The sequence below is a fragment of the Macaca mulatta genome, chromosome 7, assembly GCF_049350105.2.
Source record: "Macaca mulatta isolate MMU2019108-1 chromosome 7, T2T-MMU8v2.0, whole genome shotgun sequence".
Lineage (NCBI taxonomy): Eukaryota > Metazoa > Chordata > Mammalia > Primates > Cercopithecidae > Macaca > Macaca mulatta.
In genome coordinates, this window is record NC_133412.1 from 137,388,631 (window position 1) to 137,416,173 (window position 27,543).

The window sequence follows — 27,543 nt, forward strand, 5'->3', positions numbered from 1 at the left end:
CCTTGACCTCCCAAAGTGCTGGGATTATAGGTATGAGCCACTTATGCCCAGCCTGCTGGGAGACTTTTTATAACAGCTTCGATCTTGTTACTTGTTACTGGTATGTTGGAGTTTCGGATTTCTTCATGGTTCAATATTGACAGGTTTTATGTGTCTAGAAATTTATCCATTTGTTCCAAGTTTTCCAAATTATTGGCATATAGTTGCTTATGATAGCCTCTAATGATCCTTCAGATTTCTGCGGTATCAATTGTAATGTCTCCTTTTTCATCTCTGATTTTATTTGGCTCTTCTCTCTTTACTAAAAAATATTAGTCTGGTTAAAGGTTTGTCAGGTTTATTTTCTCAAAAAAAAATTCATATTTTGTGAATCTTTTGTGTTGTTTTCTTGGTTTCAATTTCATTTATTTCTGCTTTTATCTTTTTATGAATATTTCTTTTCTTCTATTAATTTTGGGTTTGGTTTGCTCTTGCTTTTCTAGTTAAGATGCATCATTAGGTTGTTTACTTCAAGTTTTTCTACTTTTTTGATTGATGCAGGCACTTAAGCTATAAACTTTCCTCTTAGTACAGCTTTCACTGTATCCTATAGGTTGTGGCATGTTGTGTTTTCATTATCACTTGTTTCAAGAAATTTTTAATTTCCTTCTTAATTTCTTCATTGACAGACTGGTTGTGTTCAGGAGTTTAATTTCCATGTTTGTATAGTTTCCAAAATTCTTTATTGATTTCTAGTTTTATTCCATTGTGGTCAGAGAAGGTACTTGATTTGATTTCATTTCTTGAAAATGTTTTAACACTTGTTTTGTGGCCTAACATATGGTATATCCTTCAGAATGATCCATGTGCTGAGGAAAAGAATGTGTATGTTGCAGCCACTGGATGAAATATTCTGTAAATATCTATTAGGTCCATTTGGTCTTTAGTGCAGATTAAATCTGACATTTCTTTGTTGATTTTCTGTCTGGATGATCTGTTCAATGCTGAAAGTGAAAGTGGGGTGTTAAAGTGTCCAGCTATTACTGTATTAGTCTGTCTCTCTCATTAGCTCTAATAATATTTGCTTTATATATCTGGGTGCTCCAGACATATTTACAATTGTTATATTCTCTTGCTGAATTGACACCTTTATTATTAGTGACCTTTTTTGTCTCTTATAATTTTTGTCTTGAACTCTATTTGGTCTGGTGTAAGTATAGCTACTCCTGCTCTTTTTTGGTTTCCATTTGCATGAAATATTTTTTTCCATCTCTTTATTTTCAATCTACATGTGTCTGAGGCAGGCTGATCTCCTGAGGTCAGGAGTTTGAGACCAGCCTGACCAACATGGTGAAACCCTGTCTCTACTAAAAATACAAAAATTAGCCGGGTGTGGTGGTGGGTCCCTGTAATCCCAGCTACTTGGGAGGCTGAGGCAGGAGAATCCCTTGAACCTGGGAGTTGGAGGTTGCAGTGAGCCAAGATTGCACCATTGCACTCCAGCCTGGATGACAGAGTGAGACTCTGTCTCAAAAAAAAAGTTGTTATAGTTACTGTTTTTCATTGGTTCTTCCTTTAGGCTTTCTACTCAATATATGAGTAGTTTACAAACCACAATTAACAGTGTTACACTATTCTGTGGTTTTCTATGTACTTACTATTACCAGTGAGTTTTGTACCTTGAGATGATTTCCTATTGCTCATTAACATCTTTTTCTTTCAGACTGACGAACTCCCTTTAGCATTTCTTGTAGGACAGGTCTAGTGTTGATGAAATCCCTTAGCTTTTGTCTGTCTGGGAAAGTATTTCTCCTTCATGCTTGAAAGGTATTTTCACTGGATACACTATTATAGGGTAAAAATTTTTTCCTTTGTCACTTTAAATATGTCATGCCTCTCTCTCCTGGCCCGTAAGGTTTCCACTGAAAAGTCTGCTGCCAGATATTGGAGTGCTGTTGTATGTTACTTGTTTCTTTTTTTCTTTTTTTTTTTTTTTTGGGACAGAGTCTTGCTCTGTCACCCAGGCTGGAGTGCAGTGGCCATCTCGGCTCGCTGCAAGCTCCACCTCTCGGGTTCACGCCATTCTCCTGCCTCAGCCTCCCGAGTAGCTGGGACTACAGGCGCCTGCCACCACGTCCGGCTAATTTTTTGTATTTTTAGTAGAGACAGGTTTATCTTGCTGCTTTTAGAATTTTGTTTCTTTCTTATCCTTGAGTTTAAAGATGAAAGATCATGTAATAAAATCATTCTAACATTCCTATGAAAAAACAAGAGAAAATGGCTAGGACATTTTTTAACTTGTACCAGCAGGTGTTAAATACATTATAACACTATAATAGTTCAAATAATGTAGAATCATGTAAAATAGTTCTTATACAAGAATGAAGAGAGAGATCAATGGAACAGTCAGGATAAAAAGCTAGTATACATAAGAACTTTGTATATCATATTTATACATATGTAGAGAAACAAAATCCAATGGAAACATGAAGAGATGCACAAAATCATCATCAGGGAAATGCAAATTAAAACCACAATGAGATGCTACTGCATACCATTAAAAGGGCAAAAATTGAAAAGACTGACAATATCCAGTTTTGGCAAAGATGTAAAGCAACGGGAACTCTCTCATACATTTTTGTCAAGAATGCAAAGTGGTCCAGCCACTTTGGAAAACAATTTGTTAGTTTCTTATAAAGTTAAACATATACTTATCTTACAACTAGCAGTTTTACACGTAGGTACCCAAGAGAAACAAAATCATATGTCTGCACAGAGAGATATGCATGAACGCTCATAACAGTTTTATTCAAAATAGCACAAAACTTTAAACAATGCCAATGAATGAATGAACAGTGATATATCTATACATTGCAATATTATTCAGCAACAAAAAGGAATGAACTACTGATACATGCAACAACACAGATAAATCTCAAAAGCATCATAAGTAAAAAGCCAAATTGAAATACAGTATGACATTCTCAAAAAGGCAAAACTAGAGGGACAGAAAACAGACCAGTGATTCCCAGGGCCAGGGAAATTCAGGAGAAATGGGTTGCAGCGGACATAAGCGAATTCTGGGGGGTGATAATAAATTCCCATCTTAATTATGGTGGTGGTTGCATGACTACACATATTTTCAAAACTCATAAATCCATATAATTAAAATAGGTAAATTTTATCTTATGCAAATTGTATCTCAAACTCAACTTTTTAAAATTGACTCCCATATTTTAAAAATCAATGAAAAATGAATGGATTTATTCAGTAAAATGATGTGGAGAAAATTAACTATTTAGAGATAAATACATTTGATTATTTCATTCAGTATGCCAAAATAAATTCCTTTTGAATTAAATAATAAAATGTAAAAACAAACTATTAAATAACAAAACATAGGCAAAAGTTTATATAATGCCTGGGTGTGAAAGGACTTTTTAGGCTTAAAAACTATATACAAAACTATCAAAGTTGGTAATATTTGACTATTTAAAGATTAAATATTTCTGTATGTCAAAATCAGAGTCAAGTGGAAAAAATATTTGTCATACATGTAATAATAGGTTAATATATGAAGCACACAATTTAAAAGGAAAATGTCAGAACCCCATAGAAAAATGGGCAAAAGCTCTGAATAAAAAAGATAAAACAGAAAATACAAATGACAGATAAATTTATGAGAAAACATTTACCTCACTAATAAAGAGAAGCAAATTAAAACCAAAAGATACCAATGTAGCAAGGTTTTTCCTTTTTGATAAGAGTCAATGCTACCAAGAGGTTGGTAAAAGAGACACTCATGCTGCTGGCAGAAGAGCAAGTCTGTACAACCTTCTTGAGACTTGAACACTTGAAAACATCTGTCAAGAACTTTAAACATTAATATACTCTGATCCCACAGATTTGTTCTAAAAATATATCCAGAGAAACTATTAGAGATTTTGTCAAAACTTCATTAACAAATAAATTAACCACAGCATTGTTTAAAAAACTGAAAATAATTGATAAGGTCTTCAACAATAAAGAGTTAAATAAATTAAATCTGATAAGATAGAATATTACACAGTTGTAAAAAAAGTCTCTGGAAATTTAACCACAGAAATGCTTATAAGACAATATTAAGTGAAAAAGGATACAGAACTCTGTATAAGCCCAATTAATTTTGAAAAATCATATGCAAGGAATTGTTAAGTGCTACTGGTGAGCAAAATGGACAAAAACCCTGGTCCTCATGGAATCTGTAATCTGTTGTCTTGCTCACCACTGTATCCATAGAGCCCAGTACAGTGCTCAACAAATATTTGTTAAAGGAACACCAACAGGAAGGAGAACAAAAAGGAAAGGATAAGCTTGAAAAATAAGCCGCGCCTTCATCTGGACCAGACAAAGTGATGAGGTCGCTCTCCCTATTTTCTCCTTCCTCTGTGCTCCATAACCCAGGAGAGAAACAGCGGCACTTATCAGTCTGACGGCAACTCATAGTGTGAGGAAGCCAACAAAGTACCAATGGAACAGCAAGCACAACACAGCTTCCAGTGCATTTGTACAGTGAAGGGGACAGATACATGACTAAGATATGGTCAATTAGCTTATAAATCAAGTTAGCAAGACAAGTTCAAAATCATAAAAAATAAAAGAATGGGCCAGACGCGGTGGCTCACGCCTGTAATCCCAGCACTTTGGGAGGCTGAGGTGGGCAGATTATGAGGTCAGGAGATCGAGACCATCCTGGCTAACATGGTGAAACCCGGTCTCTATTAAAAATACAAAAAATTAGCCGGGCACAGTGGCAAGTGCCTGTAGTCCCAGCTACTTGGAGGCTGAGGCAGGAGAATGGCATGAACCTGGGAGGTGGAGCTTGCAGTGAGCCGAGATTGTGCCACTGCACTGAGCCTGGACGACAGAGAGAGACTCCGTCTCAAAAAAAAAAAAAAAGAAAAGAAAAAAATGCAAGGAATTTCTCAGTACTGTACCGTCCTGGCCTATTTGAGACAATTTTAAAAAATGAGTGGCCACTTTCAGTTACTGCAGTGCAAAGAAAGGATCATTTATGCACTACAACTGTAAGAGCTTTAACTCTTTCCTCTTTGCACATTTAGAATTTGACATTCCTATCTGATACAGCAGGAAGGAAGAAACAACACAGAGAAGCAAGGAAATTTACTTTCAACTGTTATTAGCTGTAGTCTCAGGGGTCAAAGATGTTTCAAGCAGACAGATGTTTCCCCAACAGAAAAAAAAAAAAAAAAAAAGAAGGATCTCTTTTTAAAAGATACGGTTAGTAGTAATAGGTCCAAATGTTCTTAAGGGGTAAAATCCTAGAACCTCAGCAAGATAGAAATAGTCATCATATCAAGTTCAGAATTTCAGAAAATCCAGATTGTTCTTATCATATAGCAGGGAACTGGACCTGGCCTTATAATCTACTGTTATAGTTGTCACAGATAAAATATTTGAGCACTGAATATGTTTTCATATCAATCAACCTCATTTCATCTTTAGAAAATCCCTATGAGTATCTCCATTTCACAGAGAAGGAAATCAGCTGGGAGGTGAAGTCACCGAGCTAATAAGTATAAAATCCGGGACAAAGAGGCTGCCATTCATACAGGGTGAATTTCAGGGGACAGGTAGGAAGGTGACTCTTTACCAACATTTCACTCCTCACCATATCCTGGATTCTATCAGTATTTCTCTGATTGAGGTAAAACATCCTCTTAATCTAGAGTTATCAGTCGGTGAGTTAATTTAGTAAATTGCTATTTGCCATTTGCACACTACAAATTCCCTCAATGTTGCTTTTCTTAACTGGCAAAGAACAAAGAGCTGGGGCTTTGATAGAAAAAGGACGGGAGCTTTCAGATGGAAACGTAGGGTGTTGCCTGGGAGGGGGTGATTGAGGGACAGGCAAAAAGAGAAAACAAGAGTAAGCAAGAAAGTGACTTCAACAAATCAGGGCTGGCAAGGGAGAGAGTGTAGCAAGGACACATGCAGGGAGATGGGCTGACCAGCCTTGAAATCAGGGGTGCGCAATTTGAAGTTTATAAACCAAAAAATAAAATCCTAAGGCCCCTCAACCATCTGAATGGGTCCCTCCTCTTGGCCAAGGGCATTACAAAGTTAACCCAAAAAATAAGTTTAGGCCATGATGGGAAGAGGGAGCCAGACATGGTTCATTATACCCTTCTCCCTTTTGGAATCACTGATAGAACAGACCCTTTAAGTCCCCTAAGAAACATTTACAATCTATTCTCTCTGAAGCCTGCTACCTGGAAGTTTCATCTGTATGACAAAACCTTGGTCTCCACAATCCCTTATTGTAACCCAGTCATGGCTTCCTATTGATAATAACTCTTTCAACCAACTGCCAACCAAGAAAATCTTTGAATCGCCTGTAACTTGGAAGCCCCTGCTTTCAGTTGTCCTGCCTTTTCAGGCTGAATCAATGTACATCTTACATGCGTTGATTAATGCCTTATGTCTCTCTAAAATGTATAAGACCAAGTTGTGGCCTGACCACCTTGGGCACATGTTCTCAGATCTGAGAGCTGTGTCACGGGCCACTTGTCACTCATATTTGGCTCAGAATAAATCTCTTCAAATATTTTACAGAGTTTGATTTTCATTAACAAGTTGATTAAAACAAACAAACAAAAAAAACAGTCCAGAAGGAATTTAGAGAAAGTTAGGGAAAAAATCTAAACTCAGCTCAGAAAACAAGGTGATCGTGAACTGAGACCCTCCTAGACTGGGGGAAGAAATGTGTCTAGATCAATTCTCAAAGTCCACTGCAGCTGAATTCCTGATTTCTGACCATTTCCATAAAATGTGTTTATTCTCTCTTCCTCAGGAGCCAGCCCACCATCATGACTGTTAAGCATGCTATATATTAAATTTAAGTAAAAGAAAGAAACAATCTTTGCAACTCCTTGTGAGCACATTTTTTCCAAGAGACACCTTTACAAGGTTGTAACTCGACACCTTCTATCCAACACCCATGTGAGTGAAAGAGGAGTAAGACCCATTCGAGTTGGCTATATAATTTTGGGGTTCTGGGGTAGAAATCTGCAATTCCACCCCACCACCCAACCCACTCCCAAACACACATGATCTTCTGAACTGCTCATCAAATACTTTGTGTGCCAAACAGGCCAGTGGTGACATTTCTGCCAAGTCATCTCTGCAAAATTGTTTGAAAGCAAAAGTAGGAAACTAAAGCAGTTAACAATTCTCTTGTACCTTGAATGCTTCTTTTAAAAAAGGCCTTACATCCTTCACACGACCAGACTCCATAGTGATATCCCGATGCGAAATCACTGCAGACAGCGCAGAAGTGAGCGTCCCTCTTTGAACTTGGACTAGTAACAGGGCTGGTGCAACGGTTCCCACTAACCTTCCTTTTCAATGTCTCTCTAGGGAGCAAAGAAAATATCCATTGAACAGAGCATAAAAGGGGAAAAAAGGGCTTTCTAGGGAAAAAAAAAAAATAGCATGAACATTGCCTAATTTAATCTTTTTCCTCCAGGGTTCATGGTAAATATATTCCCGGAAATCTGATAGAGCAAAGCTTTTGATACTGATACCATATCTTCAAAGAGCCACGCTGTGGGGAATGACTAATGTTTGAAAGTGGGTAGGTGAGTTTATGCCCATCCACGTGATGCTGATGAGCATTTGTCACTGCAGAAGACCAGTCATAGCCATGGGGTGGGGGGTCCATCTCTAAGTGTAATGAAAGGAGTGGCTAGATCAAATCTTACCCACAGGTCTGAACCATAGGCAGGATATGCCTTGGTCTTCTGTAGTTACTCGAGTTCACAAACGCTGCATAGATGGGCCTGAAGGCACACAACCACTTTCAAACATCCATTCCCAACAGCATTGCTAAGCAGCCCTTCAGACATTTTAGGTTCCCATTTAAATGGAGAACAAACATCTCACTCTCTGCAATTTCAGATAAAGGTCTAGATTTAAAATAACTTTCAGGTCAGGAGCAATGGTTCATGCCTGTAATCCTAGCACATTGGGGGGGCCAAGGTGGGCATATCACCTGAGGCCAGGAGTTCGAGACCAGCTTGGCCAACAAGATAAAACCCTGTATCTACTAAAAATACAAAAATTAGCCAGGCATGATGGCACACACCTGTAATCCCAGTTACTTTGGAGGCTGAAGCAGAAGACTGCTTGAACCCGGGAGGCAGAGGTTGCAGTGAGCCAAGATTGCACCACTGTACTCCAGCCTGGGCAACAGAGTGAGACTCTGTCTCAAAAAAATAAAATAAAAATAATTTTAAGAGGAGTAACAAATGGACTTTAAGTTACCTTGAGATGAATGGGAGACAAGAAAAAGGGGGAAGAGAAGAGAAAGGGAGAGACAAAAAAGAAGAGAGAAGAGAAGAGAGAGAACAAGCAAGTGCCTGGCCTGGAAAGGCTTGGAAGGAAGCAGAGGCTTGAGGTTCATAAAGGAACAGAGAGTCTAGCAAGGGAGCCCCAGGCAGGCCCCAAAACACATCTGGCTAGTTCCTGATGTTGCCAGGCCATGGTTCTTTTAGAAAGAGAATGGTGAAGGTATTATTGATTTATATATGAAGGTAATTATATCATGGATTAATTTGCCCCAAAATTAGCAGAACGTTGATTATAATTCACGCTCAGAAACAAAATATGTCTTCCTTTAAAGAAGGAAGAAAAAAAAACCATTACTTTAAAAAAGTTATCCACAATGTTTATATTCTCTTCTTTATTTTACCAATGAGTAAAATGTTTTTAAAAGAAGAAAAAAAGAATTACGGTGCAATGTTACCGTCTCAAAGTTTTATGATAATATTTGAAAGTAACGAATTTCAATATCCAATATGCCCTTAGTACTTTGTTTTAGATGTTTATCTCCCTCTCTCCTTTCTCATTATACCATCCCTTCCCTTCATACCTATTATCATTAGAAATGTTAATAATTAGATGGAAATAACCCATAACATTACCTTGCATTTAAAGAGTACACACATCCTTTATAACTTCAGGGAATGTTAACTGAAGCCTTACATCAATAGTTTCCACCAATCTTTATATAATGTTATTATTCTAGTTCATGGTTAAAAAGCTTATACCAATCATCTGTCTTTTCAGGCTTTGCATGTCTAGAATTTCATTTAAGTTGTAATACTGCCACAGTTACTTTTATCCTGGAAACAATTTGTCATTAACATTAAATTGTGATTTCACTATAAGACGACTCTAAAACTGAAAGTAAAGTAAAAATCATTTTTCAAATCCAAATAACTCCGTTAACAGTGACTTAAGTTCAGACCAGGCGCAGTTGTTCATCACGTCTATAATCCCAGCACTTTGGGAGGCCAAGGCAGGCGGATCATTTGAGGTCAGGAGTTCAAGACCAGCCTGGCCAACATGGTGAAACCCTGTCTCTACTAAAAATACAAAAAAAAAAAAATGAGCTAAGCATGGTGGCACGCGCCTGTAATCCCAGCTACTCAGGGGGCTAAGGCACTAGAATCGCTTGAACCCAGGAGGTGGAGGTTGCAGTGAGCCGAGATCGCGCCATTGTACTCCAGTCTGAGTGACAGAGCGAGACCCTGTCTCAAAAAAAGAAAAAGAGTGACTTAAGTTCAGTCTTTACTGTATAAAGACAATAGTCATGATAGCAAATTCTCCCCACAACACTGATGTACATACCACTTTTTAATGAGAACTAAAGTATCAGAATAGAACAGGGCATCCTGTGTTTTGGGTGCTCTAAGTAAACTATGTAATTAATAAAATAAAGAACTTAGGCCAGGCGCAGTGGTTCACGACTGTAATCCCAGCACTTTGGGAGGCCAAGGCGGGTGGATCACGAGGTCAGGAGATCGAGACCATCCTGGCTAACATGGTGAAACCCCCTCTCTACTAAAAATACAAAAAATTAGCCAGACGTGGTGATGGGCACCTGTAGTCCCAGCTACTCGAGAGGCTGAGGCAGGAGAATGGCGTGAAATCGGGAGGTGGAGCTTGCAGTGAGCCAAGATGGTGCCACTGCACTCCAGCCTGGGCGACAGAGCGAGACTCCGTCTCAAAAAAATAAAAATTAAAATTAAAATAAAGACCTTGTCTAACATATTATTTCCTTCTCACTAAACCATAAAGTGATTTGAGAAATGGCTAGGAACTATAATTCAGAATGAAGACTGGACTTACCTGTTTACAGGTAAGGTGTGTTCTAGTGATCTTGCTTCACACCAGGGACTCTTTTGAGGTTCTGCATATAGATGTGATAACTGGCGATGGACTGCTAAAGGAGAAAGGTGTCCAGGTGTTGGCCACAACACATTTGGGCTTGCGGTCTGCCGACCAGGCCCACCTTCCAAGTTAGTGACATTGCTGGGACTGCTGTAATTCATCACAGCAGGGCTATAGAATGTCATGGCTGGATATTCATGGTGGCTCTCTACATAGGAGGAAGGTATGTATATAGAGCCGTGCTCCAGGGGTAAGATGGATTGACTGCAGTTGTAGGAGGAAGGAGAATTAAGGCTAGATGGTGAATTTTTTATATCCATGTCTTGAGATAACAGCTGAGAAAACACCTTGCAAGAAGAGGCACAAAGGTCATTATAATGTTCTCAAAGATTCGTGGGCAAGTATAATGGCTGTAAAGAAACACAGAGGATATTGCCAAGTTAGTTAGAGCTACAGGTGTAACTACAAAAATTTAAATATTTTCATTAAAAAATACACACATTTGTATGAGATTACAAATACATCCTGAAAATATATATATGAAAATATTAACCTCAGAGGAGTGGGAATGTGAGGCATGAAACTCACATTTTCTGCTTCATTCATCTCTTCATTGTTTGTTTGTTTAATCAACAGTTTAAGCACAAGAGTTTAATGATGAAAATTTATTATAAAATAGTCTTTAAAACTAGAAAACACAGGATTAAATAAAAATGAAAGTTGTTATGGAAAAATAAGCAAGAATAACCAAGTAAACCCTAAAAGAGAAGATCAATGAGCAAGGCTAGTCTCAACCAATATTAAAATACACTGAGGCCAAGTGAGTGAGTTACGCCTGTAATCCCAACACTTTGGGAGCCTGAGGTGGGCGGATCACTTGAGGTCAGGAGTTCGAGACCAGCCTGGGCAACATGGTGAAACCTCATCTCTACAAAAATTAGCCAGGCATGGTGGCATGTGCCTGTTGTCCCAGCTACTCAAGAGCCTGAGGCAGGAGGATTGCTTAAACCCAGGAGGCAGAGTTTGTAGTGAGGAGAGATCATGCCACCGCACTCCAGCCTGGGTGATAGAGTAAGACCATATCTCAAAAAAAATAAAAAAGAAAACATGTTATGAATCTTCAATAATGAAAGACAACAGGTATTAGCAGAAGAGACTGACCAGTGTAACTGTGTCACTTATCAATCTGTTGCCTCTAGGTTTTGTTTTGCTTTTGTCTTTTTTTTGTTTTTGAGACAGGATCTCACTCTGTCACCCAGGCTGGAGTGCAGTGGCGTGATCTCAGCTCACTGCAACCTCCTGCCTCCCAGGTTCAAGCGATTCTCCTGCCTCAGCCTCTCAAGTAGCTGTACTACGGGTGTGTACCACCATGACTGGCTAATGTGTTGTATTTTTTAGTAGAGATGGGGTTTCATCATGTTGGCCAGGCTGGTCTCGAACTCCTGATCTCAAGTGATCCACCTGCCTCGGTCTCCCAAAGTGCTGGGATTACAGGCGTAAGCCACCACACCTGGCCTACCTCTCAGTTTTGAATGTGCCCTTCAATTTTTGCTCTACAGTAAACAACATAATTTTTGCATGTAAAGTGAGCACAAAGCTGGGGGTACTGGCTCATTACAGGCAAATCTTTTTTTTTTTTTTTTGAGACAGAGTTTCGCTCTTGTTACCTAGGCTGGAATGCAATGGCGCCATATCAGCTCACTGCAACCTCTGCCTTCCAGGTTCAAGCAATTATCATGCCTCAGCCTCCTGAGTAGCTGGGATTACACGCAAATGCCACCACACTAATTTTTGTGTTTTTAGTAGAGACAGGGTTTCACCATGTCGGCCAGGCTGGTTTCGAACTTCTCGCCTCAAGTGATCTGACTGTTTTGGCCTCCCAAAGTGCTGGGATTACAGGTGTGAGCCACTGTGCCTGGCCACAGTAATAGACAATATAATATCTGAGGTATAATTCATCACTTTCTTTCCCAAAACCACTCATTCCCTATTTGTGTTAATAGAAAAAGCCTATTATAGTTACCTTTGACTTCTCCCCTTGACTCAGTTAACTTTAATCACCAAGGCACGTTGGTTTTTTTTCCCAATGCCTTTTTTCCTCTGTCTGTCTTTTGCTGCCATCTTGAAGTAAGCTCTCATTACTTTTTTTTTGCTTTTTTTTTTTTTTGAGATGGAGTCTCACACTGTCACCCAGCCTGGAGTGCAGTGGCGCGATCTTGGCTCACTACAACTTCCACCTCCCAGGTTCAAGCGATTCTCCTATCTCAGCCTCCCAAGTAGCTGGGATTACAGGTGCCCATCACCAAACCCGGCTAATTTTTTGTATTTTTAGTAGAGGCGGCATTTCACCATGTTGGCCAGGCTGGTCTCGAACTCCTGACCTTATGATTTGCCCGCCTCAGCCTCCCAAAGTACTGGGATTACAGGTGTAAGTCACCGTGCCTGGCCCAAAGTTTTTGTGTGTGTGTGTATTAAAATACAGGTAACATAAAATTTACCATCCTAGCCATTTCTAAGTATAAAGTTCAGTAGTGTTAAGTATATTCACATTGTTGTGCAACCAATCTCTAGAACTCATTTCATCTTGCAAAACTAAAAGCCTCTATCTGTTAAACAAATTCCCCACTCCTCCCCTCCCCCAGCCCCTGGCAACCACCAGCCTACATTCTGTCTCTATGGATGTGATGACTCTAGGTACCCAGCAGTGGTGAAACCAACTATCAGACCACACCAACAAACGACAAACGCCAGGATGCACCTAGCCAATCAATCAGGTGCATGGCAACTTTGCTTAGAAAATATAGATCTCACATCTCAACATATCACCAATCAACTTGTGTAGAATTTCCACATACCCCCAAAAGGATGATAATTACAGTCAGAGAACTGACTTCTGGAGAGTCATTAAAAGGCTAGGTGCTTTTTGTTTGGATATATTTCAGATATACCAGATTCATGTGATTCACAGATTCACTCTTTGTCAGTGGCATCTTGAATAGATAGGAACTTGGTAGCCAAGGCAAAGATTTTTTCTTCCTAAGCAGAGCCATAATAAGGGGAAGGAATGATGAACTTACACCATTGTAATAGTTCTCTGAGACAGGACAACAGGTAGTAAAAAAAATTAAAAAGGGGGGGGTCTCTTCTCTACCAGAGGTCTATAAAAATAAATCATCAAACCCATTCTGGTTGAGAAGCCCTCCTCTAAAACAGAGATATAAACTGGTCAAAGGAAAGACTCCCCAAAAGATTTAATTTAACATTGTAAGGCAGCATTTTCCCAACACATCGTTTGAATGTTCAAACATGGCCTCAGTACAATGTTCTGGTACAACAGGAAAAAAAAAGTCTCTAAAGAGTTTAATTGTTGGGCCTGGCATGGAATTTCACCTGGCCAACCAAAGAACCAGTACCAGACATCCTGATTCTAAGAATTATTCATTTATTTGCATGTCAATTTTCTTTAATTAGTCACCATAACCTAAAATAGTTGGTCCATATCCTGGGTGGGGAACAGCCCTGTGTTCCGTCTAGAGATTTCTCTCACTCCCCCAGCACATACCCCTCTGTTTGGCCCTCTCAGGTCACATCCGAATTCAGCCAGAAAGCTTTTTGTACACATGGGATCATGCATGGTGTTCTAACATACTGGCTGGGGAACATACTATGGCTTCTGAATTTAAAAAAAGGTATTTAAAATTCCCAATATTGACAGTGATTCATGGAGAAGAAAAAGGTTGGCCCTAGAAATGGCAGAAAGACACTCCAAAAAGACTAGACTGATTTTTATCAAAGCAACTATAAATCTAGTTAATAAGAAATCAGGGCCGGGCGTGGTGGCTCACGCCTGTAATACCAGCACTTTGGGAGGCCAAGGCGGGCAGATCATGAGGTCAGGAGTTCGAGACCAGCCTAACCAACATGGTGAAACCCCATCTCTACTGAAAATACAAAAATTAGCTGAGTATGGTGGTGCATACCTGTAATCCCAGCTACTTGGGAGGCTGGGGCAGTAGAATTGCTTGAATCTGGGAGGCGGAAGTTGCAGTGAGCCGAGATCATGCCACTGCACTCCAGCTGGGCGACAGGGAGAGATTCCATTTAAAAAAAAAAAAAAAGAGAAATCAGTCACCTGGGCATGGATGGGTCATGCCTGTAATCCCAGCACTTTGGGAGGCCGAGGTGGGTGGATCACCTGAGGTCAGGAGTTCAAGACCAGCCTGAACAACATGGAGAAACCCAGTCTCTACTAAAAATACAAAATTAGCCAGGCGTGGCAGCGCATCCCTGTAAACCCAGCTACTCAGGAGGCTGAGGCAGGAGAATCACTTGAACCGGGGAGGTGGAGGTTGCGGTGAGCTGAGATCGCACCACTGCACTCCAACCTGGGTGACGAGCAAAACTGTCTCAAAAAAAACAAACAAAAAAAAAAACAAAAAAAAAACAAGGTCAGCCACCATCAAGCCTGTTCTTATGTATATTCTATCAACGGACAGAGCAGAACAATCATTCTAGCCCCAGCTCTGCCTGAAAGTCAGGCAATCTTAGACAAATCCACAAATTCCCTGAGCTGCCACATCTTCTTCAGTAGAAACAGGTACCTATTTGGTGCTGTATCTTTTCACAGTGCTCTAAGGATGAAATGAGATGTCTGTGAAAGGATTCTGAGACCGGGCACGGTGGCTCACACCTGTAATCTCAGCACTTTGGGAGGCCAAGGTGGGCAGATCATGAGGTCAGGAGGTCGAGAGCATCCTGGCTAACACAGCAAAACCTTGTCTCTACTAAAAATACAAAATTAGCCGGGCATGGTGGTACATGCCTGTAATCCCAGCTACTCGGGAGGCTGAGGCAGGACAATCACTTGAACCCAGGAGGCAGAGGTTGCAGTGAGCCAAGATCGTGCCATTACACTCCAGCCTGGGCAACAAGAGCAAAACTCCATCTCAAAAAAAAAAAAAGAAAAAGAAAAAGAAAAGAAATGATTCTGTAAGGTATTATTACACATCCAAGAAGATGAAGCCAGTCTATTGGTATGTCATTGGATACACATACAGTGTTGGTTGGAATTTCCAGACAAGTTACAATGTCTTTATGGCCACCCTGAAGATTTTTGCCTCCTAATTTTACTTTTTGACTTCCGTTCTACAGAAATCCATCACCTCTAGTCCAGATAGCTGGGCTGCTGGTAGCCTGCCAACACTGTGTGTGTGGACAAAATGTCACATATTCCTGATGCCATATTCTCAAGCTTGCAGACTAGGAGGACTTAGACAGCTCATCCCTATTCTTCTTCCACCTGCCCATCACACTTTCCCAAGCATTCAGTTCAAATGCCCCACATTTTTGTGCCCTACAGAAGTAAAAAATTCACACTCACAAAGCAGCAACTAGAAGGAAATTCATGGAAAATATTTTAAAAGATTTCTTAAGCAGCAAGCATCCTTGATGTGCCTAAGCAGCTGTTTGACAATTATTCGCTTTCTTTTTTTGTGAGACAAGGTCTTGCTTTGTAACCCAGGCTGGAGTGTAGTGGTAAGATCATGGCCCACTACAGCCTTGACCTCCTGGGCTCAAGGGATCCTCCAAACTCAACCCCCCAGGTAGCTGGGACTAAAGGCATGCACCATCATGCCCAGTTAATTTTTAAATTTTTGTACAGATGGTGTCTCACTGTGTTGCCCAGATTGGTCTCGAACTCCTGGCCTCAAGCAATCCTCCCACCTTGGCCTCCCAAAGTGCTGAGATCACAGGCATGAGCCACCACACCTGGCCAATTATTATCTTTAAATGCATTCTATTTATTTATTTATTATTTATTTAGAGATAGAGTCTTGCTTTGTTGCCCAGGCTGGAATACAGTGGCATGATCTCAGCTCACTGTAACCTCTGCCTCCCAGGTTCAAGCAATTCTCATGCCTCAGCCTCCTGAGTAGCTGGGATTATAGGCATGAGCCACCACGGCCAGCTAATTTTTTGTATTCTTAATAGACAAGGTTTCATTATTTGGCCAGGCTGATCTCGAACTCCTGGCCACCTAGGCCTCCCAAAGTGCTGAGATTACAGGCGTGAGCCACCATACCCAGCCTTTTTAAATATATTCTTTCAAAACAAAATATTAAGGCCCTCAATTAATTTAATATTAGGAAGATAAAACACTCCAAAATCACCATAGAATTCATCATTAACAACTGATTTGCATATAATTCTTAAGAACATGTACATCAGGAAACCCTGCTTCCTTCCAAAATGAGGAAAAGCTAATTCTCCTAGTAACCAATTGGTGCTTATTTAGTTGAATAGGAAATAGAGTTTTGAGGGCTTGAACAGGGCAAGAGGACCAAGCCTCAAAGGCAGGGGTGGGAGAGAGTTCATCAGTCTTCTTGAGTGTCTTCTCTCTCAACAGCAAGTCTCTGCTCTTGCCTAATACCAACAACAGCCACAGACCATGCTCTGTAGGAACTGGACCAAATTCAAATATTCATTTGGGGCAGGGTTAGAGAGAATTCTGAGTGAAGAGATTCAAGATGACACGGCCAATCCAGAAGTTAGGTTGAATGCTCTCAACTCCCCTTCCAGGCCTGGGTTTGACAGTAGAACACACAACAATTTATTAACAAAATGCTGCAGTCTGGCTTTGAGGAAACATACAAGGCCAGCAATCTATCTTTCCAGGTCACCCTAACTCTCCTGTCCTCTCTCAAGTACACCCACACAAAGATTCTCCACTAAATGCCCTTCATTTTCAAGACCTGTCATAATTCCAGCTAGGAAGGCCAACTATCCAGTTTGCTGGTTCCTCATAAACTTGCTACTCTGCATATCCTAGTTACTACCACTGTAACTGGGTATGCAAGGTAAGTTACATATTTAAAATACAGGCTGTTTTTCATAGAACAAAGGAAAAAGGAAAAAGACATCAATTTTATATATGTATATTAGCAGTACCTACCAATAACAGGCTCCTAACTGCATACTGAATTGAATACTGTATTAAACAGTGAAAACTATTAGTTTACAAAACATTTTGCATCTCCACCCACCAGGAAAATCTAGACTTTAAGACATGAGCAGAGAAATTTAAAAATCCTGACATCTACAAATAAGTTGCGTACAGACCTAAGCCCCTATGAAGATAAATATTTTACCTTCAGCAATTGTAATCACTCTGCATTTTAAATGTCTTCAATTTGTCATTTTCAAACCCTCTTTTGCTTCTCACTATTTGATAATATGCAATTTCAGGTAGCTTTCTTAATCTCAGGTATAATGAAAGTAGGTTTTTTTTAATATAGAAGTTTTAAAATTCAAAGATTATACCAGAATGATGCATTCTACTAATATGATATAAATAACTTTTAATGGCCTTGTATTTCAGTTCAGGATAACTAATGATATATGCCATAACCAAAGGTTTAAACCACAATAGAATCTAAATCTGCGAAGAACTAAATCTATTAGCCCTATATGAATTTAACACTTAGTCCAAGTCTCTAGTTTCCCATTTGCAAGTAGCATTGTCTTTGCCTTGATTTATCCCAAGGTACTAGAATTCAAAATACCACAAACTGACTCATCCTATAAAAAGGGAAAAACAGGTTTTTCTTTCAAAAAAAAGTGAAGGAAAATATGTCTAAGTAAAAACACACTAAAGAGCAAAACTACATACTTATTATGTAGTTTTAATCAGTCATTTTCAGGGGCAGTGGGGTAGGTGGAGGTACAAAGGGGACTTTTGGGGTGATGGAACTGTCTTGTGTCTTGTCTGTGGTGCTGGTTACATGACTGTGCATCTGTCAGAATTCATAGAGGTACACTTACAGAGGCTAAATTTTACTGTATGTAAATTATACTGCAGTAGCCTAATTTTTTTAAGTGCTATTGCACATAAAACAGTGTGCTAGACACTGAATTATGACATCTAACGTTCAAGCATACAATTCTCAAGGGTTCTAGATGTATTATCAAAAACTTACCATTAAACACTTCAAGTTCAGCCTTCAGTATTTTATATTTTATCCACATTTATATTCTATAAAATGACTCAAAACATCACCTAAACTTATCACAAGATGAATTTTGAATCATTATGTGTTCAATACACACTTAAAGAAAATCTCATTGTCTTATTCTTAAAAGTGAACATATCAATATCTATTAAATGTTAATTATATGGTTATGGGTTGAATTTGCTACTAAATTTTACCTTTTCTGAATTATAAATACATTCTGAGAAATGCAAACTGTGATTTATTCACATCCCTCAGAACACTAGAAATGTGTCCTAAACATGTTAATTGATTTCAGCGACTTCTATGTCTTGAGCAAGACTTCAGTGTTAACAAGTGTCTCATGGCTTTTAAAATGAGAACGTTTCAGAAATTCATCTAAAAAATTGCTTGAACGTAAAATGCAATCCTAAGGTGTATACTCTAATGCCTATTGATAAACAGATCCTTAGTTTCCCTCTAGAACTCATGTCAAAATACATTTTCTTCAGAAAAAATAGGAGTCAAAGATGTTAATCATATTCTTTTCATAGTCACATTACATTTGCTTTTTACAACACTCTCAGAAAAGTCTTTCCTTTCACATGTTCACTCTTTAAATGACAAACATCTTTCCCCTCACTAGACACTGAGTCACGAAACTTAGAGCAAAAATAAAACTTTCTAATGGAATGCCCATGTAAATACTAGAAATAAAGCAAAATAAGGCAAACTCTTTCCTTCAAAATGTTGCCTACCACACCCAAACACAATCCTGCTTTTTAAACAGCAAGTAAAAGTAAATCAACCTTACTTTCCTAAATAGAAGTCCACTCAAAGTTTTTCCCACAAATATAACATTCACTTGACTTAATATTATCCTTCCCAGAAGAATAACACACAGGGTGTTAGAAGGCAGTTGTTGGACTCCTCTTCAGCAAATAAAGGAGACCAGATAGAGCTTAGCTTGGTCTGCCCAGGAAAGGAGGAACGCAGCTTGCTGATATGGCTAAGGAATGCCAATTAATACATTTTAAAACCCCTATCATCTGCCTGAGACGTGTACATCTTCCTAGGCCCTCAAATTTCAATCAGAAAGTGTGTTCAACTCCACTGTCATTTCACCCACAGTGGGGAAATCCATCGAGGAAAACCACAGGAAAAAAAAAAGTTTTTCAGACATTCATATTAGCACAAGCAACCCAGAGCTCACAGCACAAACTAAATAAGTTAACTTGCCGGTGTCTTGAATGAAGACATTTAATCAAAGCATACATTTTCCATCTTTCCAGTAGCTTTCAAGACAGTTGGTTTTGGTGACCGTTTTTTTTGGTCTTTTATTGTTCTCAACACGACTGGTTTCTCACCGCAGGATTTCAAACAAAATGAGACAATTAAATGACATCTCGAGCGAAGGGGCGCTTACCTTGCAGATAAACACACGGGCCTTGCCTTCTCTAAAATGCGGACACGTGCTTTTCCAGCATTATGGGGCTCCTGGCGCGCGCCCCGCGGCCACCTGTTGAGGAAAGCGAGCGCAGCTCCTGCAGCCCAGGCTCGGGGCGCCAGCCCTGCCCCGCAGCCCCGGGGCCCGTCGCAGCTCGGGTGGTCCCTCCCCGGCCCAGCGCTCGCCGCCTGCTCTCCGCCCTGCAAGTTTCAAGAGGCAGTTATTTCTCGCAGCCACTGCGCTTGCAACTGCCTCCGAGCGGGGGAGTGGGTGTCCAAAAAGCCAGCAGCTGGAGAAACTGAAAAGATCACAAGCGACTAAACGATAAGCCCCTTCTTCCTTTTAAAGACCGAGAGGAGGGTAGAGGGGAGTAGTGCCTGAGCCCACGTGACCACCGAGCCCGGGAGCCCGGCGGTCTCAGGAGCGCCCGGCGCCGCGCGTGACCCCAAAGTGGGAGCACCCTCGAGCCGCCTCCTGGTCCACCCCCAAGGATAGTGGCGCACAGATGGCGCTCCCCGCAGCCGCAGTCTCAGATTTAAGAGGTCTGTAGTAGGGCCTAAGAACATGCATTTCCAACCAGGTCCTGCGGGATGCCGACACTGATACAGCCAGTCTGGGGACCGCACTTCGAGGATCACGTCCCCCCAGCCCCTGACTCACATAAGTGTCATTCAGTACAGAAGTCTGATTCTAAGGAGCCAGTGGTGAAACCAGAGAGGCTTTGGGTTTGTCAATCCCCAGCAGCATACGTTAACTTCGGGTCCTGGAGTGGCAAAGCCGTGGACTAGAGGTGGAGGGCGTGGGTTCTCAGCTCTCAAGAGCTCGCTAGGAAGGCCTTTCGCGTTAGATCAAAGATCCCAGGTACTTCCTCGAACTCACTTGGTGGAAGTGGCACTGGGGAGACCTGTGCCTCCGGCCACTGCGCCCTTCTCGGCTGGAGGTACCTGCCCACCCCTCTCCTCAGGCGAAGGCCCCTCGCGCCTCCTGGTGGCAGCCCCAGTTCCCCCAGCTTAACGGGGTGTTCCCCTCACCCAACCCAGGAGGAGCCTCAGGGTGTGAGACTGCGACCACCATCTTAACTGGCTTTAAGGCAGCTGCTGCTGATGAAAATTAAAAGGAAAGTAACGTGTGACCCACAGGCCATTGCGAGAACCCAGTGTCACATCTGTGCCTAATTAATCATCAAACCACTCAGGTGGCATAAGGGACATGGTTTTTGAGGGTTGTGATCCAGATCTCTAACAGAGGAAGACCAAGGGGGCATTTGGAGGGAACCTTTTACAGTACCAGCCTCAACTGTTTAGTGTTTAGCCAAAATAGACACAAGTGTGCTCCGGGTTGATAAGGATGAGGTCCGCAGGTAATGAAGACAGGCTCCAAAGATGGAGAAGCACCTGCTTCATCAGCTAAACAATAGCTGTGAAAAGCCTCCACTGCCCCACACCAACTCCAATTTTCATTAAAGCTGACCTGGTTTCTCTCAGGTTGAAAGGCAGAGTCTCCCGGTCCTTGAGGCAGAGAAGTTAGTTTGGACAGGAAGAGTGTGTCGCTGGCAAATAAATGCAGTGGACAACATGCCAACCTCAGCCTCCCTGTCCCCTGTCCTGGGGTCCCTCAAGGTACCCAGTTCCCATATACTCCTCCTCCTTGCCACCTTATGGAGAAAATGTTAAATGATGGTTTAAAAAAATCAGCTTCGGCCGGGCGCGGTGGCTCAAGCCTGTAATCCCAGCACTTTGGGAGGCCGAGGCGGGTGGATCACGAGGTCAGGAGATCGAGACTATCCTGGCTAACATGGTGAAACCCCGTCTCTACTAAAAATACAAAAAACTAGCCGGGCGTGGTGGCGGGCGCCTGTAGTCTCAGCTACTTGGGAGGCTGAGGCGGGAGAATGGCGTGAACCCGGGAGGCGGAGCTTGCAGTGAGCCGAGATCACGCCACTGCACTCCAGCCTGGGAGACACAGCGAGACTCCGTCTCAAAAAAAAAAAAAAAAAAAAAAATTCAGCTTCATGGCCAGGCATGGTGGCTCACACCTGTAATCTCAGCACTTTGGGAGGCTGAGGCAGGTGGATCACAAGGTCAGGAGTTTGAGACCAGCGAGACCAACATGGTGAAACCTCGTCTCTACTAAAAATACAAAAATTAGCTGGACATGGTGGCATGCACCTGTAATCCCAGCTACTCAGGAGGCTGATGCAGGAGAATCGCTTGAACCTGGGAGGCGGAGGTTGCAGTGAGCCAAGATCGTGCCACTGCATTCCAGCCTGGGTGACAAAGACTATGCCTAAAAAAAAAAAAAAAAAAAAAAAAAAAAAAATCAGTTTCATTTGGTGGTATATACTTGTTAACAATATATCTCTGGAAATGGAAACCGTCATGAAGGAATTTCAACCATAAGCCAACAGTCAGAAAAAGATGGGTGAGGGTGAAGAAAATGCATCTATCAATATTAACATCATACCTGATGCTGTGCTAAACACCTGCACAGCATCTCATTTAATCCTCACACCAGCTCAGTGAGATATTGACTCCACTTTTCAGGTGAGGAAATTGAGGCTCACAGAGCTTCTATCAGCTACCTGAAGCCACATAGTGAAAAAGGAACCCAGTAACAACAGTGGCTTCATAGACAGCTACCACTTATTGGACATTTATGCCCCGCTTTCTGTCAATAATTCTTATTTTATATGCAAGCCTATAAGGCAAATTCTATTATCCCCATTTTATACTTGAGAAAATGAATGTTCAGGAAGGTTAAACAACCTCCCTATGGTCACATAACCTATCAGTGGCTAAGAAGGACTTGAATCCAGGAGAGAGGCCAAGGACCCATTGACCTCCATACCATGCCTGCAATCAATCAGAAATGAAGATGGCTTGACTCTCTGCTCTACGCAGAACACTGCAGACAAACTCCTGCCACCTGTGAGCCAAGCTTCTGCTCTGTGTTCACTGTGATGCTTCCTTCAGAAAGCATTCTACACACAGGAACAGCATGTTCTCTTTTTAGAGCAGCTCAAACACCCACAGAAGCTGTTTATTATACAAGGAAACCTCACTGCAGGAAATAATAAGCAGAAAATGAATGGGAGTGAGTACGTTTCCTTCTGACTCACCCTGTCCGTCAAGAAAGACAATGGTACCCAGGGATGGAAACTTTGCCTGGTTTAATGCAGAGGGAGAGGTTGATTATTCCAGTTCTACCTGAATTGTGATCACAATGACGAAGGGATTATTCTTGAGGCAGTTTATATCAATGGCTAGACCAAAAAGCACCCTGAAGCCTGGTATTGAGACGATGCCTGCTATATAAATGAGCAGGGTCCCAGCCTCATTTCCACCTCACCCCTGACCTGCCTAAGGAAGCACCCACATATGACATTGAAAGGACTGCTTGTCTCCAAAATAGACTACAATGGGGACTGAAATCTTCACTATTAAGTCATATTTTGGGGATAAAGCATTGAACTGTTAAAATTAAGTCATGTTATATATGATGGTTAATATTAATTTGCTAGCATTTATGATTAACAAGATGAGCTTGCAAGATGAGCTAGATGTCACCTGGGAAAGCAAAGGAAGTCAATGTAGTACAGGTATGGTTTGCTGTGAAGAGGAAGGAAAGCTTCTCCATAAAGGTGCACCTTCCTCATCTTCTCACCCCGCCCCTTCTCTATCTAGTGAAGTCTTACACATCCCAAAGCAAAGAGACCGAATAAGGTGAAGAGCACATTAGCCCAGTGAAATGTGCACATTGCCTCCCCCACAGCCCTCATCTTACCTGTCAACACAACCTGCGCTGCAATTGAACAGTGCATGTCTTATATCTCTAGCATTCTCCATGGTCCATAACACCCACCTAGCACAATCCAGGCATTCAACAAATGTTTGCTGAAGGCTTTGACTTGGAAAGATCAGAGGGAAACAGTAGGGAGAATTTTCCATAGGAAAGAAACTACCAAGAGGCAAAACAAAACCCTGTCAAAGGCAAGAAAGCAAAAGCTAATACAAAAAATTGAGGGAAAGAGGAACCCTACAGATGTCTAGAAGGGTGTCATGCCAAAGGGTGCCTTTGAATTTTTGCTTTATTCTCTGAGCTTGAGGTCAAGTAGGAGGATTTGGGTTCTGGGATACTCTTATCTGCTCCAGAGTATTATAGGAACAAGCTTATTTATATTATGTGGGTACCAATTGGTCTATTTTAAGAGAATCTGAGAGATAAAACCCTACACTTATGGAATTAATAAAGGAAGGGAAAGATTAATTGAACCTGCAATAACACCTCTTTTTGGTGGTGATGAATGAAAAAGATGGGATTACTAATTAATATGTCAGAGATCATCTCAACTGAACATAAATCAAAGTTCACAAAATGTGATTTGATATTTGAAACTTGAATTTGGATAGAGCTCTTTAGGATCACATCTTTTGTAGAAATAAAAACAAACCTAATATTTATTGAGCATCTTTCTAGCCTGGACACCACAGTAGGCAGGCTTGAATAGGTTGATTCACTTTTATTTCATTTAATCCTCATAAATTCCCTGGGACTCTCTGTTTTATGGATGGGAAAACTGAGGCTCAGAGAGCTAACATTTCTTTTATAAGTCGCCCATGTGCATTTGGTAGGGTGAAAGTTCCAACCCAACTTTACCTACCTACCTGCACATCCCATGTTTTCTCCGCTGTTACTGAGATGCTTTTCTTATTTGTTGCATAAATGGAGGCATGTCTGTCCTGTAGACCCCAAATATTGTTGAATGAAATGTTGTCAATTTCTTGTCTAGGAATGACCACCTATGAGCATATTTATGTAACTCATTCTTTATTGATCTGTGTTGGACTGGGGACCTCAGAGGGTAACAAGGATATAAGCAGCAAGATAGACCTAACCTGATACCTGGGCACCAGGACCAAGAGATAAGGTTACTCTGACCTGCAGTTTAAATGAACCACTTGAGCAACCAGCACCTGCAGCCAACTCTTTCTAAATCACCCTTATTTGTCTCAGTCTTGATATTTGCTATTTGTAACCAAACAGGTAAAAAATAACTTTTTGTCCTGTCCACAGGCTCTTGAAGGTACTTAAATTCCACACAAATCTCTTGCATAACTTGTTTCTAATTTTCTATGCATTTGAAATCAAACATGAAGAATACACATTTTTTTCCTTACTTCCAACTCTGAAGCAATTGGCATGAATGTGAACACCCAATTAAGAGAAAAAAAAAAGTTATAGGACTGTTAGAAATGGCAGCGAATTGTAATATGCAATTTCACAAATGACTCAAATACAATTCTGAAGATGCAGCTTCCTTACCTTTTCTGGCTCAGAAGAAGATATTAATAACAGGTCAGCCAGTGTAATATTCCCTGAAATGAGATCAAAAAAGAAATAAGGTATAGACAGACATGGCTTAAGACCATAGATAAGACGGTCTGACTCCATAGAGTTTAATATTTCAAAAAATGTTTCAAAAATTTTGACTAGAGTTTTTTCTACATCTTCTTGTAAATGTATCTAACATTTTCAATTTCTTTGTTCATATCATGGAAAGTTACTATGAATGCCTCATATTGTCCTTTAGACCCATAGCAACTAACTCTCCAGTGACGCACATTGCAGAAATGGCTTTTTTTGTTTGTTTGTTTGTTTTTTGAGACGGAATCTCGCTCTGTCGCCCAGGCTGGAGTGCAGTCTCGGCTCACTGCAAGCTCCGCCTCCCAGGTTCACGCCATTCTCACACCTCAGCCTCCGGAGTAGCTGGGACTACAGGCTCCCGACACCAGGCCCCGCTAATTTTTTTGTATTTTTTTTGTAGAGACGGGGTTTCACCGTGTTAGCCAGGATGGTCTCCATCTCCTGACCTCGTGATCCGCCCACCTCAGCCTCCCAAAGTGCTGGGATTAAAGGCGTGAGCCACCGCACCCGACCCAGAAGTAGCTTTTATAAAAATACAGACCTGATTTTTTGTGCATAGAAAGTGCTTCTTTCACATATATCACTGTTTGATCTGATGAACCTAACCAGAGAAAGGAATCGTTTTCTTTTCTCTTATTCAGTCCTCTCCTTTGCTGGGAATTATAACCAGAAAATGAACTTCTCCAAGTAGTTCATGCAGCTACTTAAGGATCTCCAATGCTGTTCCATGGACCAGAATCTCTGCATTCTCCTCTCCCCTCACATTGTTTCTCTTCCTTTTACGTCCTCACATATTATTTTTCTACTGTCCAGGCAGTTTAGTTAATTAGCTTAATAGTTCTGCTCAGGCCGGGCGCGGTGGCTCAAGCCCGTAATCCCAGCACTTTGGGAGGCCGAGACGGGCGGATCACGAGGTCAGGAGATCGAGACCATCCTGGCTAACACAGTGAAACCCCGCCTCTACTAAAAATACAAAAAACTTAGCCGGGCGAGGTGGCGGGCGCCTGTAGTCCCAGTTGCTCGGGAGGCTGAGGCAGGAGAATGGCGTAAACCCGGGAGGCGGAGCTTGCAGTGAGCTGAGATCCGGCCACTGCACTCCAGCCTGGGTGACAGAGCGAGACTCCGTCTCAAAAAATAAATAAATAAAAATAGTTCTGCTCATATTCAAATCAAGTGCTTCCTCAGCCTGCTCCACATAGTCTACCAAGCCACCAGCCATAGCTTACTAGGAGACCTGCTGTCCTAGCATATTGGCTTCTAGTTAACAAAGCACTTGCATGGCCACATCATGCTGCATGTTCACACCAACCCTATGAGGTTGATTTTATCACCAATTTACTGACAAGGAAACTTGAGTTTTCCAGATTTGCCCTCATAGAAACACAGGTCATCTGACTTGTGTATAAATGTACACCTGCCTCCTTGCAAAAGGTTCAGTTTCTGTGTTCCTAGCACTGAGGCTGTCAACGTCCGCCATATTACAAAACTGCTGGTATTTCATAGGCCTTTCAACCGGACCCCATCCCTTCCCTCCCATCCTACCTCTACCCTCCCTCATCTCAGTCTAAAATACCACTCAAGGGAGAAAATTCTTAACAACTTCTTTAGTTATTTTCACCTTAAAATTTTTCTGACAGGCTGGGTGTGGTGGCTCGTGCCTGCAATCCCGGCACTTTGGGAGGCCAAGACGAGAGGATCGCTTGACCCCAGGAGGTCAAGACCAGCCTGGACAACATGGCGAAAACCCATCTCTACAAAAAATACAAAAATTAACCAGGTGTGGTGGCACCTGTAGTCCCAGCTACTCGGGAGGCTGAGGCTGGAGGATCACCTGATCCCGGGAGGTTGAGGCTTCAGTGAGCTAAGATCACACCACTGCACTTCAGCCTGGGTGACAGAGACCTCGTCTTTAAAAAAATTTTTTTTCTGACACTCAGCATTACATTTATTCTTTCATAAAACACTCTTCTTTGAGACTGCCTCTTGCCCTCATGCATTCCTTAATGCTTGCAATACCTTAAGTGTCTACCTGAGACACAGGAAATATGAGGGTGTTTGCTTACAGATGAGGAGGAGGAGGCTATAACTACCGTTCATTCAGCAGTTGCTTGTAAATCCTTTGCCTGTACTATTTCATTTTATCCTCAAAACAATCCAATGAGGTAGGTACTACTTATGTTTCCATTTTACAGATGAGAAGAAAAAGACTCAGAGAGTTTAAGGAACTTGCCCAACAGCTATTAAGTAGCAGAGGATTCAAACCAGATCTGTTTCACGCCAAAGCCCATTCTCTCTGAAGTGCTGGTCTACCTTAGACTTTATACACTAGCTGAAGGGAGAAGACAAACGCATAAGATGACCTGCAATGCCTGTTACAAATGATAAGTGATAAATTAATGGTGGCAATCAGGAATTTTGTGGACTTTCAGAAGGTGAGAAGTCACGTTCCTGCATGTTTGGGTTCCTCTG

General features: G+C 41.3%; 1 protein-coding gene and 1 long non-coding RNA gene across 11 annotated transcripts in view; both read right to left on the reverse strand.

Moving 5' to 3' along the window:
* Positions 1-20,605, reverse strand: part of ESR2 (estrogen receptor 2) — a 98,695-nt gene extending 78,090 nt beyond the window's left edge. For 7 of the 10 annotated variants that reach the window (XR_013395106.1, XM_015143836.3, XM_077937646.1 and 4 more), the window contains exons 1-3: positions 19,630-20,605; positions 10,174-10,625; positions 7,222-7,394 (exon numbers count right to left, since the gene is read on the reverse strand). Coding sequence is in view for 8 of the 10 variants with exons in the window: in XM_015143836.3 (XP_014999322.3) it covers positions 7,222-7,394; positions 10,174-10,535 (535 nt within the window). In the remaining 2 variants the exon portion in view is untranslated. 10 annotated transcript variants of the gene reach the window in all.
* On the reverse strand, positions 1,943-6,714 carry LOC144330285 (uncharacterized). Its single transcript, XR_013396324.1, has 2 exons — positions 4,827-6,714; positions 1,943-2,066 (listed from the first exon to the last, which is right to left on the reverse strand). It is a non-coding gene; the product is annotated as an uncharacterized LOC144330285 (long non-coding RNA).
* Positions 20,606-27,543: the final 6,938 nt, after the last annotated feature.